General features: G+C 48.4%; 1 protein-coding gene across 3 annotated transcripts in view; it reads left to right on the top strand.

The window, feature by feature from the left end:
- The first annotated feature begins 1,690 nt into the window (after positions 1–1,690).
- The window catches only part of SLC6A9 (solute carrier family 6 member 9), a 56,018-nt gene continuing 39,493 nt past the window's right edge, over positions 1,691–18,215 (top strand). The window contains exons 1-2 of one of the 3 annotated variants that reach the window (XM_083509614.1): positions 1,691–2,309; positions 11,762–11,907. In XM_083509614.1, the coding sequence (XP_083365740.1) occupies positions 11,878–11,907 (30 nt within the window). In that variant the 5' untranslated portion in view covers positions 1,691–2,309; positions 11,762–11,877. Of the gene's footprint in view, positions 2,310–2,897; positions 3,383–11,761; positions 11,908–18,215 lie in introns of those variants that run through there. The other 2 variants (XM_083509613.1, XM_083509615.1) reach the window with 2 other exon arrangements.

The raw sequence follows: 18,215 nt of genomic DNA, 5'->3' as shown, positions 1-18,215 counted from the left end.
ACCCACTAAAGCTCTTTCACTTTCTGCAAATACCATCTTCAGGGGGGAAAGTGAAAGATAAAGATCAGTTGTACTGAAAAAAGGTGATTGGGAAAAGTTCATCACCCCAAATACCTGCTTATGAGGGAGGGAGGGATTTCTGGTGGTTTCCATGATAAACTGAAATGTATGCTGCTCCCTCTTCCTTAATTTCCTCTTAGATAACGGGTAAAAAGCCTGCTTGTGTGCAAGCCCTACTCTTTTATTTATCTCAGAGATGGGAGATATGTGAATAAGCAGCCGGTACAAGTTTCTGCATGCAGCGGGTGCATGCTTCTCCATGTATTCAGAAACCACAAGCTCAGTCATAACTTTTACTTTCATGCTTCTTGCCCAGAAGGGCAGAGTTAAAGGCCCTTTGCCTGCTCAGCAGTCTCATTACCTGGGTCAACAAACACAGAGTTTTTAAACCTCAACACGTATGTTCTCACATGCATAAACTGACTGCCAGCAGTGCCAGGGCTCCCTCCCCGCCCCCGGCCCGACACTACTCTTTCTTTGCTGCCCGTGGCAGCCATTTTGTGCTGGCACCCACAGCACTTGTATCCAGGGCTGGCCCAAGACATTTTGCCACTTGAGGCAGAACAGAAAATGGCACCTCTGCCACAGCAGGCTCCTCTTCCTCCTCCTCTGCCAGCTGTCTGCTGCCATGTCCCACCTCAACCCGAGGCAATTGAAGGAGGCCCAGGTAAGCCCCGGAACACCAAAAGTGGAGGAGAGAGAAAAGGAGGCCAAAGAGGAGGAGGTAGCAGCAGCAGCAGCAGCAGCCCTGTGTCTTCCCAGGCAGTGCATGGGAAACAAGCACAGGAGGTGCGCTCCTCAGAGGTTTGGATCTGCTGCCCCTCCCAGCTGTCCCCAGCCTGCTGCCTGACCAAGGCTAATGGGCGGGTCAGTCTTGCTTGTCTCAATATATGAGTGCTGGCACCTCATTTTTTTAATACCAAAAAAGCACTGCTTGCTGCCATACCTGGCTGTTGGAACATGTCCCTTAGAAAGCATGTTATCTATCTAAACAGAGATTAGGTATCTTTCAATATTGTGTAATACTTCTGCTGTGCTGACAACTGTGTGATTAAGAAGTGGCAAAAGGGTGGATTTTCCTAATTCTCCAACACACTTAAGCTGGGGTTCTAGCCTTGTGAGTAGAGGTGCAAAGTAGAAGATACTCTGCATAAGGTGCAAGAGGCACACGCAGCAAGGAATTCAAAACAGCCAATGGCTAAGCAGGAGTTGGCTACTTTGGAGTCGAGTCTCCCTCTGAAGTCCATCCCTGGTACAATTGTACAGCTGAGCCTTCAAACAGATTCTGCATGATAAAACAGACGGACAGAAAGCAGTCTTCCTCCTCCCCTAATGTGCTCTTGATGTAAGGAAGAGATATGCTGACAGTGGTGGGGGAGGGAAGAGGCAGAGGTCAGTAGCAGGCGCTCTCTTGGTCAACAGGTCCTCCCCCCCCCCCCCGCCGTGACGCGAGGTGGAGCAGCACCAGCGACCTGTCACAGCGAGGATTGCTGGAATCCGTTGCATTATCCACTGGCACTTGTGGCGCCTGTCCTATAAAAGAAATGCCACTTCAGTATAATGATGGCATCTGCATTTGCGGTGAGGGGAGCGGGAGAAGAAGCGTCACGAAACACTTCCTCCTTGTCTTCTGAGGGACACTGTCACAGCCAGTTGCACCTTACTGCGGCTTAAGGGGGCGATTGTTGGTGGCAGGTGGGCGCTGAGAGTCAGAGGGAAGTCGACCCTGGGAACTTTTTTTTTTTGGTTTGGATCGATTAGCAGACTCTTTGGCTCAAAGCTGCGATCTTCGTCCCGGGATGGAGACAGCTTTGCTCCCTGCCCCAAGCCCCCACCAGCAGACCGGCAGGGGGCGGCAGCGCGCAAAAGCCCACGCTTCCCTGGCGCAGCAAAGAATCGCTGCCACGTAGCAACACGCAAATCTCGAGCAAAATCTGTGGACCAATTTAACCGGGGGGGGGCGTTTCATACTCTGGGGCTGGGGGGGGGGTGCTCCATTCCTCCTCAAGTGGGCTCTTAACAGCACCTGGGACAGTTCGTACGTAGAAGGGAGCCCCGCGTTTGTCTGACCAAGGCTGAGCAATGCGATCCCTTTGCTTGCAAGACGCAACAAGCCAGGCGCCCTCGGTCTTGGGCTGGAGAAGAAGATGGAGCACTCTGGGGAGAGCGGGCCCGAGATGACAGGGCAGGGCAGGGAAGACACGATGCTTCTAAGGCACGGCCCCGCGAGGGATCGCTGGGATCGTCAGGTAAGAAGGGGCCCAAGACAACGAGGCTTTCCTAGAGAGCAACCTGAAGCCTTAACAGGTTTATTGTCGGCTTCGTCCGATGCACGACTGGAATGAGGACCTGAGGCACCTACAGCCGCTGTGCGGGGTCCACCCAAATCACCGCGGGGGCGCGCGCGCGCGCCTTCTCTGGGACGTGCCTCTCCAAGGTGCTGCTCGGCGCGTGGGGGCTTCTCGGGTCTGCGAGCGGGAGCCCTAAGAGGGAGGGGCAATTGCGCGGATGTCTTCCTGGTTGCGCATCTATGTGCCAAAGGCATCGCACATGTTTCCACGAGAAAATGTACGTGCCCCCAGCCGGCTCTCTGCGTCGGTGTGTGTCTGTCTGAGAAAGCGAGCGCGCGTTGCGCCGGTGCCCCTTCGGAGTACGCGCGTGGCCACAGCCATCTGTTTTGCTCCGCGCGCTTCTTTTGTGCGTCCGCGCCCCCTGCGGCCCGTGCGCGCGCGCCTCCAAGCCGGAGCATGCCTTCGAGGTATATGTTTTCTTTGTCATGTGGGCGGCGACGATATTTATTGACACTGCGCGCGCGAGGAAGGGGGCCGCCTCTGGGGTCCCGCCGAGCCGCCTCTCTCCGCCGCCGCCACCAGGGCTCTGCGCAGCCCCCTCCCCAGAGCCCCACGGCGCGGCAGGGCGGGAGCGGGTCGGGGAAACAAATCGCCCCAATCAGCGAGCGGGGCGGGATCGGGCGGGGCGGAGCCGGCCAGGGAAGGCGGGACGTGCCCGCCGCTGTTGCTGCTGCCGCCGCTGCCGCCCCCTCGGAATCCTCTCCCAGAACTTTCATTAAAGTCGGCGTCCCCCCCGAGCCCGCGGCAGAAGAGGGACTGTCGGCTGCCACGCGCGGACACGCTGCTCCCGGGACGCGCAGCAGGCGAGCTCGCAGGGTGCGCGGCGGCGGCGAGGCGAGGCTGAAGGAGTACGGTTCGGGCTGATGCAATTTTCTCAATAAGAGGATCCTCCACCTTGACAGCGCGCCTGAAAAGCCCGGGCGAGGCACCGGCGGGGAGCGGCAGGAGGAGGCGGGAGCGGCATGGAGAGGGTAAGGCGCGGGCAGAGAGAAAAGGATCCCGGGGTTGGGTTTGGAGACACGCGCGCCGGTGTGCGCGAGAGAAAAAGAGAAACGAAGGGGCGGGGAAAGCATGGTAGGAAAACGTGGTGCTGCCGAGGAAGCGCCGGCGAAGGTCCGGAGGCGGCGCGGCTTCCAGTGTGTTCCATCCGCCGCTGTCACCGGAGCCGCCTCGAGGCAAGACCTGTAGCGAGCAACCCCGGAGGCGGGCTGTCAAAGGGTGTCCCGGACCCCTGAGCTTTACGGAAACCGCCACGCGGGAAGGGAGCGGGTGCGCGCGGCCTGTCTGGACGCCGCGGGTTTCTGGCCTAGGGGAGGTGAAGTTGCCGGGCGCTCCCGGGGGCCGGGGGATCCGCGCGCTGTAATTTTCCACCCCGGCATGTGCGGGGGCGGGGCGCGGAGCAGCTCCCACGTGGCAGCTGATGTAACCCCCCGTTTTCTTGCCCCCTCCGCTGCTTTTAAAGGGATCGCGCGCCCTCTCTGGCCAGGTGTTTCGGACTTCTCTGGAAATGTTTTCACCCACGGGCTGTGTGTGTGTGTGTGCGTGTGTGCCAGGGGTGGTGGTGCTTCCTTCAACCGATGCTGTGGTGGGTCCAGTATTGTGACATCATACTGAAAGTGGAGAGAGGTGTGGATTTGGAGTTGAAGGAGTGACTTAATAGCTGCATCAGCTTGGGGGTAGTATCAGTGAGAGGTTTTTGCCAGCACTTGTCAATGGTGTGCCACCAGGATTTCTCTCTCTCTCTGTGTGTGTATGCCGCACACGCACATTATGCCGAAAAATAACTTACAGTTTTTCACTCAACTTTGGGAGCCTAAACTTGCCTCACAGTATCCTGTGTCCTCTTTCTAGCTTGGCCACATGCCGACTTGTAGAATTACAAATCTGAAAGTTAAAGGTGTTCAGGCAGTAGGAAATCAGTTAATGCAACAGTGTACCAATGGTACGGTGGGGGGGGGGGAATCCACACATAATTTACATATTGTTAATTGCAACAGGTTTGATGGCTGCAGACAACTTTGTTGAAGGTGCTGCTAGCTTGCCACAATAAATGCGCCCAACCAGTGGCGTAGCGTGGGGGGTGCAGGGGGGGCCGGCCGCACCGGGCGCAACATCTGGGGGTTAGGGTTAGGGGGCGCAAATCCACGGGTTAGGGGGCGCAAATTACTTGCCTTGCCCCGGGTGCTGACAACCCACGCTACGCCACTGCGCCCAACTAAAACAAAGAGCCTAAATAATAGATTCAGTCCTGAGGATGGACTGAAAGGCAAAAAGCTCACTTCGCACTCAGAAATGGAGGCTGTTCAGTTACAAAGAGAGACTGAGGAAACTTACAAAATTACTCCTTCTGAATAATCAAAACAGCAAAGACCCTTGTGGCACCTTAAAGAATTACATGTTTATTGTGGGTCGGAGCTCACTTCGTCAAATGCCTGAAGTGAAATATACGTTGACCCTCCCTGAATACAGATAAAAGAAGAAAGCGGGGAATGAATGTATAATTATTTTTTGCTGTGATACTATTTTTTGTTTATGCTGCCACAAAACTAGCATGGCTACCCCCGGAGTTCTAATTTTTAAAAAAGAATCTGTAACAATGTTTTATTTCCGATTATGAGGAATAATGTTCCGCCAGATCTCCATTTCAGCCCATCAGCAAAACAGTACCAACACTCATGGGCTGGGACGTGCAAGAGTCACTAGATTACATCCCAGATCAATGCTTCATTCTGAGACAGTCTCATCCATCCTTGAGGAGATAAAAGTGCAGGTTGCCCTGTGCCACATAACCGTACTTGTGCTTATGCAGGTCAGCATCAAGCTGTTTGCACCACTGAGATGTGGATGTTGCCAGTGTGGTTTGGGTGGTCCTCAGTTTCCTAGCATCTGGGTTCAGCCGCTTGAATAGTCAGACACGTAACCCTAGGGCAGTCTTCATTATTGTGTCGTGCTAGCCCTGAGTAGTGAATCAGTGGCAAGAGTGGAGATCTGATTACAGTGGTACCTCAGGTTACATACGCTTCAGGTTACATATGCTTCAGGTTACAGACTCCGCTAACCCAGAAATAGTGCTTAAGGTTAAGAACTTTGCTTCAGGATGAGAACAGAAATCGTGCTCCGGCAGCATGGCAGCAGCAGGAGGCCCCATTAGCTAAAGTGGTGCTTCAGGTTAAGAACAGTTTCAGGTTAAGTATGGACCTCCAGAACGAATTAAGTACTTAACCCAAGGTACCACTGTACTGTTAAAATAACACTTTGGGCTGAGCTAAGGCCAGGATTTTTTTCATAGTATTAAGTGTGATATATTCCCGCCAGGTCTCAGAAGTTCCCTCCCCTCAAAGTCGTTGCTGACTCTTCCAAGGCAATTGACTTTCATGCAGGACTTCTGATCCCCTTATAGTTGTGACGTACAGCTGCTGAAGGCTATTCAGTGAACCAAGACATGGTTGGCAGGAGTGCTCCCTCCCCCAGGCCAAAATGCAGTGAGTGTGGCGGGGGGGGGGAGAGCTCCTTGTTCAGTCCCGTGGGCAGGGTGGGTCAGTCCACTGGAGAGAGAGAGAGTGTGTGGACAAAGTGGCTCTGAGAGAAAGTGCCATCCCTGGGCACAGCTTCCCTCGTGTCCCCTTTGTGAGATGTCCTGCTATTTTGCAGGGTTTCTTAATTGCACTTCCGTGCTTTTGGCATGGCAGAGCAGAAAAACTTTTCTGCATCCCAATTCAGTAGCCGCTTGTTGGCAGGACAAGGACTGCTCAAGTATGAAAAGGGAGCCATCATTCCGGTGTCTATCTAGAGTGGGGGCAAGTCACTCAAGCTTAGGAATGGGGTAGTTTCCCTATCACATAATGCCTTCTGTGTCGCTTCATTCGTGCACCTCCCCACAGAGCATACTTTCCCCCCCTTGTCTGATCCCTGACAGCTTGAGGGTGTATCATTCACGTACTTCCTTATATTTAGGACACCGGAGCAGAAAGGGCCTCTGTTCCAGCTGCTCCTCAGGGTCCCTTTGGTTGCACAACGTCTCCTCTGGCCTCAAGAGTGTCCTTTGTTATGCTGTATTTTCACCTTGGGTCTTTGGCTAGTTCCTTGCTGCAAGCATAAGAGTGTGATTATTATGGTGTCCTTCCTTGAAGTGAAATGAACATTTATTTGCAAGTGTGCACTGGGCAGGATCCTGAGGACAATTTGTTTGCTAGGCTGGTGGTTTAAACACCTTTCTGGTTGTGAGAGCCAGGCTGTGAAGCAGCAGAGAGGATTATCACTCATGCCTCATATTTTATGCTGGGCCTGTTTCCTGGTTATAATGTTGTGGAAACTTCACCTTTTACCTGAAACAGGGCTGCTGAAAACTTGTGTGTAGCAACCATATATCCAAGATACCATATATCCAAGATATGCATACTCTTGCATTTATTTATTTTTTAAGAGAGAGATCTGCACAGAAGTTGCCACAATTTGTGGTAGCAAGCATGTAAATCCGATTTGCACCTTTTGCATATCTTCATTTCCCTGATTTCCGAGGAGATTTGCAGGGCGCTGTCAGGCTTCCTCCTGAACTCAAAATCGTGTGCTTATTTCCCTTCTGGTTTTTGGGACTCGGATGTTCAAGCTTATATTTGCCTTCAGAACTGCCAGAAATTTGCTTTCCACCCACCTCTTTATCAACAAGAGCTAAAATTCGCAGGATGCTGAATTTTCTGGCTGCTTCTAAACTTATGTCTGTACTTCTTATGTTGTATTTCTTCCTTCCTTCTCAGGAAATAATAATAATATGCCAACAAATTCAAACATCAAACAAGGGCTAGCCCAAGACATTTTGCTGCCTAAGTTGAAGAACATGAGAGCCTCAGTGCCACCTCTATCTGAAATTAACCAGATTGGTGACATGTTAGCATCCTCCACTCTGCCTGGAGGTAGTAGATTAAGAGGTCTGGTGTGAGCTGTGTGGCACACACAGAACTGCTGTCCAACATTGCTTCTCCCCACATCCTAAATCTGCCACCTGAGGTGAACCCCTTTCTCTGCCTAACAGTATAGCTGGCCTTGTGTCCTGCCACTGCTACCTCTCTCTCCTCTTCCTCACTTGGCAGTTGTTCCCTCCCTGTGTTCTTCAGAAGCTCATTACTTGGAGGCCTAGAGATTGTAGTGCACCATTTTTTAATGTTCCCTTTCCCAGCGCACAAGATCACACCCTTATCTTTTGCATTCAGCTGGAGTGATGATCACTCCTTCATTTAATGTTGCCAGTCTCTAATACAAAGTGAAACCCCACCTCATTGCAGCCAGCATGTTATAGTTATATGTTTAACGTACACCACATGCTGTGTTTGAATGCACTGTATTTAAAATGCTGTAAAGGGAAGTTTACCTTAGGCAAGAAGTTTCACTCCAGCAAAAGTGTAAGAGAAGGCTGATATTTTTGAATTGGTTCTTGTTAAAGATTGTCTTGTGTTGGAATACAAACAAATGAACAAGGAAAGTCTCTGCTTTCAATTCATAGAGTCTTTTTCACATTTCATTTACATTTGGTATGAGACACTATTGTCATAGACACTGTGTGGTTAGGGGAAAAGAGAGGGGGAGGGAGAAAGATGGGGGGATAGCGATCTTCCATTCTCTTGCATAGTGTTTGCGCAAGTTTTTGTGTCAGCATCATGTGTGTAGGTCCTTATTATATTTATTTTTTTATTTGGCATTGTGAGAGATTAGAGGCTTCAAAGCTTGCTTGGTTGCAGTGTGGTTTGTTTGTATCTGTGAAATGTGTGTGGGGGTGTGTGTTGTTGGGTCAGATTAGCCATAGTAGTTTGTATGCTGTTGGGGCGGGATAGGTCGTTGTCTTGTTGTGATAAAAAGGAGCTACACCAGGGTGAAGGTGTCCTCCTTTGCTTGTCCGCATGCTGCTTTAAGCTTAAGTTACTTACTCGCAGCTAGAAATATTGTAACTAGACACTGGAAGGACCTATAAGAAGTGAACATAGACCACTGGTACAAAAAGGTATGGGAAGCCGCCCTATAAGAAGACTGATACTTTTTCATTCAATAAAGTAAACTACCTGGTGATTCATCACAGGAGAGCCGCAGAGCTCTCACAGCAGGAAGTTGGAACTTGAGAAGCCAGCATGTGCTTCTGGGAGATAGCTGGCAGCAGCAGCAGTGGTTGCAAAGAAGCTCTGCAATGATGAACAAGCTTAGCATCTCTCTCTGGGTTCAGAGAGAGAAAAGTTTGCTGAACTGCATAAAGGACCGGACCCCATTTCTTGTTTCCAATGTATTACTTTTGTTATTTTGCAATGTTTATCTCATTTTAACTAGTATTTAAGATGGTTCTGCAGTAAAGATTTGAAATTTATTCTTGTGGTAGACAGAATTCATTTCTACACAAGTTCTAGGGCAGGGATTTCACTGACCAGCTCCCAACACAGCACAGTGTAGTAACTAAATGACTAAGCTTTGAACCAGGAAGTTCCTTGTTAAATATCCTCTCTGCCTTGGATTTGGTAGAGGATGTTGAACGAGACATATTTTTCTCGAGTCTGCAGTACAGGGCTAATAATACAGACTACCCTAGATGGCTGTTGTAAGGGCAACTGACAGCGTGTATAAAGTGCATGGAAAATTATACAATATTAAGTATGAATATAATCATGTCTCCAAAGAATGGCATATTTTTGAGTGCCAGGCAAAAAACATTCCTCTTCTTTCAGGCCTTTGGTTAATTAAATGGGGGGTGGGGGGTGTTATTGATTTTGTCTGTCATTATGTTATATATTTTTGTGTTTTTATATTGTAAACCATCCTGTGATCTTTGGATGAAGGGTGGTGTTGAAATTTAATTAATAAAAATAAAATATGAATACATTTTAATTAATCCATGATAAAATAGTTGATGGAAGAAATGGGATGAGAGGCAAGTCTGTGTGCTCATACTCATGACGCATCTGTTCCAGTTCACTGTCTTCAACTTTTCAGGAGCTGCCCTTTCAAGTGTCCAGGAACCAAACGTGCCCCGTGGTATTGAGGTTGCCACCTCTGTCCTGGAGATTTGAAAAAAAATGTGGCAATGACCACCTCATGTTTTTCTGTAGTGAATGTGCCAGCTGTTTAGTGGTTGTTTCCCAATAAGATATCCAGGGCCCAGTTTTGTGTTCACAGTCCTGTTCACAGGAAGTGAAGCACAATTTGTTCAGCTTTATTGCTTGCTGAATACAATTAGCATCCATAGAATGTCAAGCAAAAGGATCTAGCCTTGTCCTGAAGCTGAAATGAAGCTCTCTCCCCCCACCCAACCCCATGGCTCGCTGCATTTCAACCAAACTAGTGAGTCCGCCATGTTATTTATAAACACCTCTCTCTTTTGCCCTGCTCTGCATTTGCAAAAACCCACACAACACACATTTGCTTAATTATATTGGTTTTCATAATTTATATTCGATCACGGATCCTGTGGTCCTGATGTTTTTTATTTAGTCGTTAGTGTTTCCGAATTTGGGTTCTGAATTTTAATTCAATAATTTAGAGAGACTTAATGATTGTGTCTACTTTCTTGTTGCCGAGTTCTGCTTTCAGTGCCAGTTTACGCTGGTACTCAGAGCCAAGTATATTATGGAAGTGAAGAGAAGACTAGGACTCTGGTGTTCATGCTTACATGTGCACATTCCTCTAGCTGGAGCCCAGGTGAGGAGAATGAGGTGATGTTTCCTCCCTGGTGACCAGAAATGTCTGATGCAGCTAGGTCAGCCCCCCTGGGGGGGAGGGCACCTGGGGCCCACCATTGTAAGGCACAGGAAGAAGCGGGTGCTCAGATAGGTCTGCTAGGAGCTGAGAAGACAGAATTACCAGGACCCTTTCCTTACAGTAGTCGCATTCTTGGAGTGACGGATAAGTGCAGTGATAGTACATGAAAAAGAATTTTTAACACTACCCATTTCTGTGCACATTTTGGGTGGTTGGTATTCAGTCTCCATGGGGTATTTGACCCCTGGCATTTATCATGAAGCTGGGCCATTTGAGTTGAGGGTCTGAACAAAAGTCAATTCAGGTTTGCTTTCTCCAAGTCACCTTATCTGGAGTTGCATCATCTCAGAAGAAAGAAAAATGAATCGGAATTTGGGTCCCCTTTTTATAAGACAGTAGAGAAGAGCTTGCACACTTCATTCAGCTCCTTATCTCACTGGCTCAGGCTCAGCCACCAACAAGGTCCCTCTAAATACCCACCCTATCTTCTCCCCATCCACCCTGTTCCCCATGTGCTACAGTTTATAGAGGCATCCTTTTATGCTCTGCCCCCTTCATGACCAACAACCAATTCACTTTTGTTGCCAATGTCTTACAAACTATCTTGCGCGATGCCTTTCCCTGCCACAGACAGACAAACAGACACCATGGCTGTCCCTTTTTCGCTGCCTGGCAGTACCACCTGGTCTCTAGCACAATGGCAGAGCTGACCTGGCACGTGACTAGGTGCACCAGGGTGGAAGGCAATTTCCTCCCATCTGTGTCCTCAGTGGCAGCTGTGCCCCTGTGCGTGTTTGGTGCCCTGAAGACTTCCCCTGCCCTGAGCCCTGGCTACGCTCTTTGCAGCCATGTGTGTGGTTCTTGCAGCTTCTTCCCGCTTCAGAGATGGCAATGGGCTGAAGGAACCAGGAATGATGGGGCAGATATAAGAGCCTGCTAACCCAAACTCTGCATCCCTTCCCAGCCCTGCTCTCATTTTACCATCTTTGGGCATATGCTGAATGTAGACTGGGAAACGGCAACGTAATTTTTGCTGTAAAAAGAGATGGTCCTTGCAAATGCACCAATCTTGGTCACGTGTGTTTGTGTGTGTGTTCCCCTCATAGAGGATTTAGAGCAGGGGTAACTACCCCTGGCCCAGAGGCCTGATTCAGCCACCTTCCCAAACCACCTCCCCCGCCCCTAATTTTGATAGCAGTGGCAAAAAAGTAGTGCTGGTGTGGATGAAGTAAAGTAGACACAGTACTTGAGTGGTCAGGGAGGGTTCAAGCTCTCTGCTCAGCACCCTGATGGGGATGCACATCTCTCATTCTGTGGCCATCTGATCAATCATTTGATGAGCAGAGATGGGCAATAACCCCCTCTTTCCACATTGATCAGCTGGAGAGGGGAGCTGTGTGTGTGTGTGTGTGTGTGTGTGTGTGTGTGTGTGTGAATGTGAGGTGACTGCAATAACTTTAGGCCACACCCACCATTAGTATGTGGCCCCTGCAGGACTGGCCAGGAGTGAATGTGGCCCTTGAACCTCCCCCCCAAAAGTTTTGTCACCTCTAATTTAGAGGACAGGAGTCTTCTCTTGTTTCATTTTCTCTAACCAAAGCCCGTTTTGTTCTCCACAGCTTCCTGTCTCTTTGGTCTAATTTGCGCTTCTGTCTGAGCTCTCTGTGTAGCCTGGGAAGCCTAGCCATCAAGACGGACAGTGGGCAGCTGGGCGCTCACATCACGGCCCCCAACCATGGCAGAAAAATGCAGTGAGGGGTTGCTGGTGAGTTTGCGGGGAATACGTCAGGTTTGAGTTGGCATATTCTGCCCCCTTGGAATGCAGGGGGAGGGATCATGGGTCTCGGTGGTCTGGAGGGGGGTGACGGTGAGGAATTGTTACTTAATTTGTTTGCTGCTTTTCTGCACAAATGTGCCCAAAGCGACGCACTACATGAGAACGCAACAAAGCAGCATTAGCGTAAACAGCTCAGTACCAATTTGTTTCAAATCATAATACAGCAATCTCCACAAAGGAGTCTGTTTCATTAATACTGTACTGTTATAACATCGTGCATTCATTTCAGAATAGGCGGTATAAATCATTAAAGCACAGTATCAATTTATATTATTTATCAGTTGTTAAAGCACATTTAAGCCAGAATTAGATACAATAAAGCTTTCCAGTGCAGCCAGGTTTTCATAAATAATATACCCAGCAGGCAGTTCCTCAGATGTGTCAAGTGCAGGAAATCGCAGCCCTATATTTTACAGCTATCGGTATAAAAAGGTGTTAGATGCAGATGCATCACAACAATCTTTAGCAGAAGGGCAGTGGATGTAGAGTCCCCAAACTAAGAAAGCACACTTGGCTGCCCTCAGATATCTATGAAAAGTCATATAACTGTTTATCTCTTTGACATCTGACGGGAGGGCATTCCACAGGGCGGGCACAACTACCGAGAAGTCCTCATGCACCTGTCCGTTTCCTCTTCCCCCAAATAGCCTGGGAAGTGGAAGGCAGGATGTGCCTTCCGCAGGTGTCTTTTACCGGAGCTAGGCTCTTCGCTTCTCTCATAGGTGGAGTGATGCTGCTTCCCTTAAAGCCCCCCCTCCCCAAGTCATCAAACATTACCAGGGAAACATGTAGAGTTCAGCAGGTGGGAAATGTTAGCCCCCATCCACACCGCTGTGTTGTTTGTGTTTTGGATTTCTACATTTACTGAGAGCGAGGCTCCCAGGAGACGCCTGAAATAGCCTGCACCCCAGCCAGGGGGCACCGTGCCAGTTTCAGGCCTGGAACATGTGGGGGAAGGGGAGTTTGGATAGCTGCAACACAGAGACACCAAAGTCCCTTGCATTCCATCCATAGAGATTGCAGGTCTTCTCTACGGCAGCATTTCACAGGCACGTCCATGCATTCCTTTACACATCTCCTCTCATGTGCTGCTTTATATTTTTCCTGCATAAAACATCATTTTGCAAGCACAGAGCACTCAAACCCTGGCATTCGTGCATGCAGCACAGCACTGTATGATCTGTGACCTGCACACACTATTTTGTCCCGCAACTTTTTCAATCCACACGTCTGCATGTGTATTGGAATTGTTTTTAGATGTTCTAATTGTGCTATTGCTGCTCTGTTTGGTGATCTGTTGGCTCTTTTTGGAGGAATGTCAAGATACACATGTAATAAATAATAATACATCAACGCATGCAAAGACATATATTCATGCACACAGACACACGTGTAAAGGGCTGTGCCCTTTGGGTCACCTCCATTCAACTGAATGTGATTCTGCTGATTAGAAACCAAGTCAGGCCAGCCAGCATTAATCAAAATGAAAGGAGATGATAAACGGGTGAACCACCTGCCCAAGTGCTGTTCAGATTGGCTGAACCTAGACAGCAAAGGGTATGTGCGAAAACTACTCAGATTCCCATATTTGCCTGGTTGTGGGACATTTTGGACTTTGCACATACCCTTTTCTGTCTAGGTTCAGCACTTGCTGTTAGAAAGCATCCCAGCAGGCCTGCAAATGTGTGCACATGCTTTCACATGCACAGGCACTAAGAGCTCTGCTTCTCTTTTGCTATATTGCAGTGCTCTTTGTGTGAAATGGTATGTAATGACTTGCACATCCTTGCTTTCTTCCCTTGACACAACTTTTATACTGTTGCTCAATGCTCTGGCTGCTACTTTTGTTTCTGGAGTCCTTTGTCAATGTTGTTTTGTGCCCTGGGGTGGGGAGAAGAGAGTGTGCGGCGGGGAGAGTCCAGCGTAGCATCGGAGTAACGACGTATATTCCGAGTCAATCTTTAACCAATTCTGGGAGTCAATGTTGTCAAATGGGAAAGAGGATGTTTGCAGAGGCTACTAGGACAAGGGAAGGGGTTGGACTAGTAGGTGATCCTTGGGATCCCTCCCAACTCTATGATGGGAAGGTGAATCAGAAATGCCCCTGCATTTCACCCCACCCAGTCACCTGGCATTGAAGTTTCCTGCTTGCTCTCATGCAGTTTGTGTAGTGTCTCTAGGTCACTGGAGCAGGCACTCGGAGCTTTCTGGCCACAGAGAAGAAGCTAATCCCCTCATTGAGCTGCCTAGACATAATTGAAATAGCAGCATAAACCCATCACCCACTAATCGCCTATCCCAAGACAGTAATAGTATCTCAGAGCCTACAGCTTCTCTTTGAGGTCCAGGGAAAGAATGGGACAGCTCTCTCTGACACTTCTTTTTGATGGGGCTTGATTTGCTAATGTCCACATTCCCCAAAATACCAAATAAACATGACCTTGGCACAGGATGTCCCAGTCTGGGAACCACAAGCATTTCCAAGAAGAGACAAACAAGGGGTGGTGGTGGTGTCAATAGCACATAAAAACCCTGTTGGTCACCTCTCTTACCTCTTTGTGTTCTGTTCTCCACCCCCCAGTTTGTCCTCTTGGGTAGTTCTCTTTCATCTGACTAGCATTGGCGTACTTGTGATTGCATAGGATTTGCCCTCAGAAGAGAACATTTCCTGGCTTTTTCAAGGATTGTCTGTCACGAAACATAACTTTCATATTGCACAGCATTCAACTATTGTCATAATGCCTATTTCTGATAGGTAGTGCAGAGCAAGACAATTATGTAGTTGTGGGTGGGGGAATAGTTTTGGGCCACTTGCTTCTTTCTGGAGCCACAGTAGCCAAGTCTTGTTCCCCATCTTGTTGCATGTTTACGTGTGTCATGAAATTGGCTCTATCAATAACGGGGGCTCTTTTGGACTGAATCTTTGCAAAATGCCACCTATGCAGCTGCCCAGTCCCTTTGCTCTATATTGGCTGTGGATTAACATAAAGGCAGTAGAGACTGGGAAGTGTTGTTGACACACAGTGAGATCCAGAAGTGCTAGTGGTAATTAGCCTTGGATGGTCCTTTCCATTCATTTGGCACTCTTTGCCGCCAACATCAGCCAGCAGTGCCTGGGGTTCTGATGTTTGGACGGATCAAATGCCCAGGTATGCCCAGAGGTGCCAACTTTGGTCTATTTACCTCTTACCCAAAGTGACATTGTGTGGCTCAGTCTGACGTTGTGGAAAATTACAGTTTTTCAGCCGGTTGGGGAGATGGAGCAAGCTGGGCACAAAGCCACAAGTGAGATGATTGCATGGGCCAGCGATGTCATTCACCCATAGTGCTAGCATCTATTTTGTGGAATTGATCAGTGTTTCAAGAGCCAGGTTTACAGGTATCTGTGGTGCAATGGGGTTTCTCCATCTGGCCTCTGCCCAGTTCAGTCAGCTACTAGGAAATATGTGGGTACATAGTATTTCTGTCAATGGGACAGTGTATTTCCTGCTTCTAATGCTCTAGGACTAGGTGAAAAAAGGAACCATTCATTTTAAAACAGGGAGGAGGAGGAAGACAGGCCACTGAGAAGCATCTAGGTCTGTTCAGCCATTGAAGAACTGTGTGTTCATAGTTCTGTATGTGTATATAATGCTCCCCAAAACTGGTGTGGATGTTTCTCCTCAAATTTCCTTGGTATTGGCACTCTGACTCCAGCCCTTCTGAGTATGTGACTCTTAGTCCTGGACTGGCCTTGTTTTTACTTTCCAGGGATGGCAGCAGTGCTTGCCTCAAACCCAGAGTTCTATAAAATGTGTAAGAAAAAATGAGGAACAGGATTGTAGCCTCATTCTATTTTATTTCCTTCCCTTCCCTTCCCTTCCCTTCCCTTCCCTTCCCTTCCCTTCTCTTTCTTTCTTTCTTTCTTTCTTTCTTTCTTTCTTTCTTTCTTTCTTTCTAAATTTAAAAAGTACCCATTGCTTTGTGACTTATAGTTTCCACACTCCCCGGAAAGATTGGACTTTTTCTGATAAGGAAATATGAGAAAATGCAAAGAAAATAAATCAGAATGAGCGCTCATTAAATAACCAATGTTGTCTGATCGCCCTACAAGCATCAGGATGAATGTTAAGTGAGCAGGCTGTGTGGAAGCACCCAGCTATTACAGAAAAGAAGCAGAGATGGTAAGACAGGGAACGGTTATGTGTCAGGTGTTAACTCTACCTCTCAGTGCTGTGCTGTGGAACCAACTTTTGGAGAATTTTGTTTTGGTTCCTTCTGAACAAGGGGGTTTGGGGTTGGAATCCTGATGCTGTATGGCATTCCTACCTCAGAGGGGTTTCTGCAGGCTGGGAAATGCTTTCAAGTGCTTCGGGGAAAGGCAGTATCAACATTTTGGGAGTCCAATGCAGGGGTGAGGGCAAATGTGCCAGCAGGACATTTTTAGATCACTTGGATCCTGCTCCCCCTCCACAAGTTCTGCAAATGGGGCCATCATAGTACAGCTTGCAAACACCAGGATGTGGGCAGGACTCGGACCTGAGAAAAACAGCTCTGTCCTGCTGCTTCCTGAGTCCGGATGGACAAGACCTGGGCTCCAGCCAGCTACAGCATCCGTCCAGTCTGCCTGCAGTGGGATTGGGGCCCAGATAGTAAAGGGGGATGGCTAGTGTGGTAGTAAAGGGGGATCTGCAATAGTGTGTAGCAGACTGCGGTACCTTTAATTCAGCTGGGAACCCTGATTCCCAGGGAGATGTCAGGAGACACAGTGAATCCTGGAGAGGGTACTAAGTAGAGTGAGAGAGAGGATGCTGAGCACTTGAGGCAGCTTGCCTTTTTCACTGGAACGGGGATCCATTCACAAATCCCATTTGCTGCCCTGACACTGCCTGATGGGGGTGTGTGTGTGTGTTTTCTCCCATTGAGGGGGTGGCATTTCCCAACCCCCCAGCAGAACTCAGTGCCAGACACTCTCTCACTTGCTCGTTTTTAAGGACATTATGTTTTGTCCTTGGATTTGCCATTGCCTTTGTTTGCACAGCAACCCCTGCCAGCGCCTCCTGACTCTTGGGCAGATTCCCTGGCTGCCCGGGGGCTTGCAGCATCTGCTGGGGGACTTTTAGGCAGACTGGGCGGGTAAAGAGGGCAGGGGCGTCCGTGGCATATACTGCAGTGATGACCCGGGCAGTTGTCTTCCACTTAGCTGCGGGGTTCAAGCCTAATGAGGGAATTTTACTTCTGGGTTTCAAGAGATTTAAGCCTGGCTCATGCCTGCCGGCCTCTGGCCAAACCACCCCCGCTGTGGGTGCTGAGCCTTTACTAGGCTGCGGAAGCTCCTCTGGCTGGAATAATAAGGGGGGGAGCAGAAGGAGGGGGGTTGGTGAGGATTTTCTGCCTGAGCAGCCCTGGAGAATTGAGGCCGGGCTGTCAGCGGGGCCTGAGAAAGTCGCCTGAGGATGTATGCGTCTGGCACGGGTCTCTTTCTTTCCCTCCTTACCCACTTCCTTGCCCCATGTTCTCCCCCCACACCCATGACAGAGACAAGAGCTGCCACCTGTGAATGAGGCAGCTAGATAGGACCCGGTCCCATCCTTTTGAAATGCACCTATCGTATCCTGAGGTGTTACATGTACCTGGCACGCCAGCCCTGTTGCTGATATTCACAGTGTATTCGAGGCTAGATGAGGCTCAACTGTATCAAGTTGTCTTTTTTTTAATAGTAATATTTATTAGTTTTCAAACAAATTGAACACAACACTACAAAAAACCAAAAAAGAAAAAAACATACAATAATACAATACAAAAAAAGAAGAAAAAAGAAACTGCAAAACACTAACATACAACTAACAAAACAAAACAAAAACCATTTAAAACACAGTCCAATTTCAATATCTAATCTTTCTTTCACTAATTTCCATGACCTCCTCACACCTCCCTTTTTGTATTCCACTTCTATTAATTGTTTCAGCAATTCCTTTCCATCTTCCTCTGTTTTCTATCTTATAATTGTCTTAACACATTCTAACCTTATTTTTCCCTTTAATGCTCTAATAATCTATTTATACTTAATTCCTTATAACATTTCTACTAAAGCCATATAACTTCATTCCAACATCTTTCTAACATTCATTAATTTTACAGTATTTCTGTAAATAGTCTTTAAACTTTTTCCAGTCTTCTTCCACCGACTCTTCTCCCTGGTCTCGGATTCTGCCAGTCATTTCCACCAATTCCATGTAGTCCATCAACTTCATCTG

This window comes from Podarcis liolepis (genome assembly GCF_965112155.1).
Source record: "Podarcis liolepis genome assembly, chromosome: 6".
Classification (NCBI taxonomy): Eukaryota; Metazoa; Chordata; class Lepidosauria; order Squamata; family Lacertidae; genus Podarcis; species Podarcis liolepis.
The sequence above is the reverse complement of the archived record's forward strand: the minus strand, read 5'-3'. Positions and strand labels throughout refer to the sequence as shown.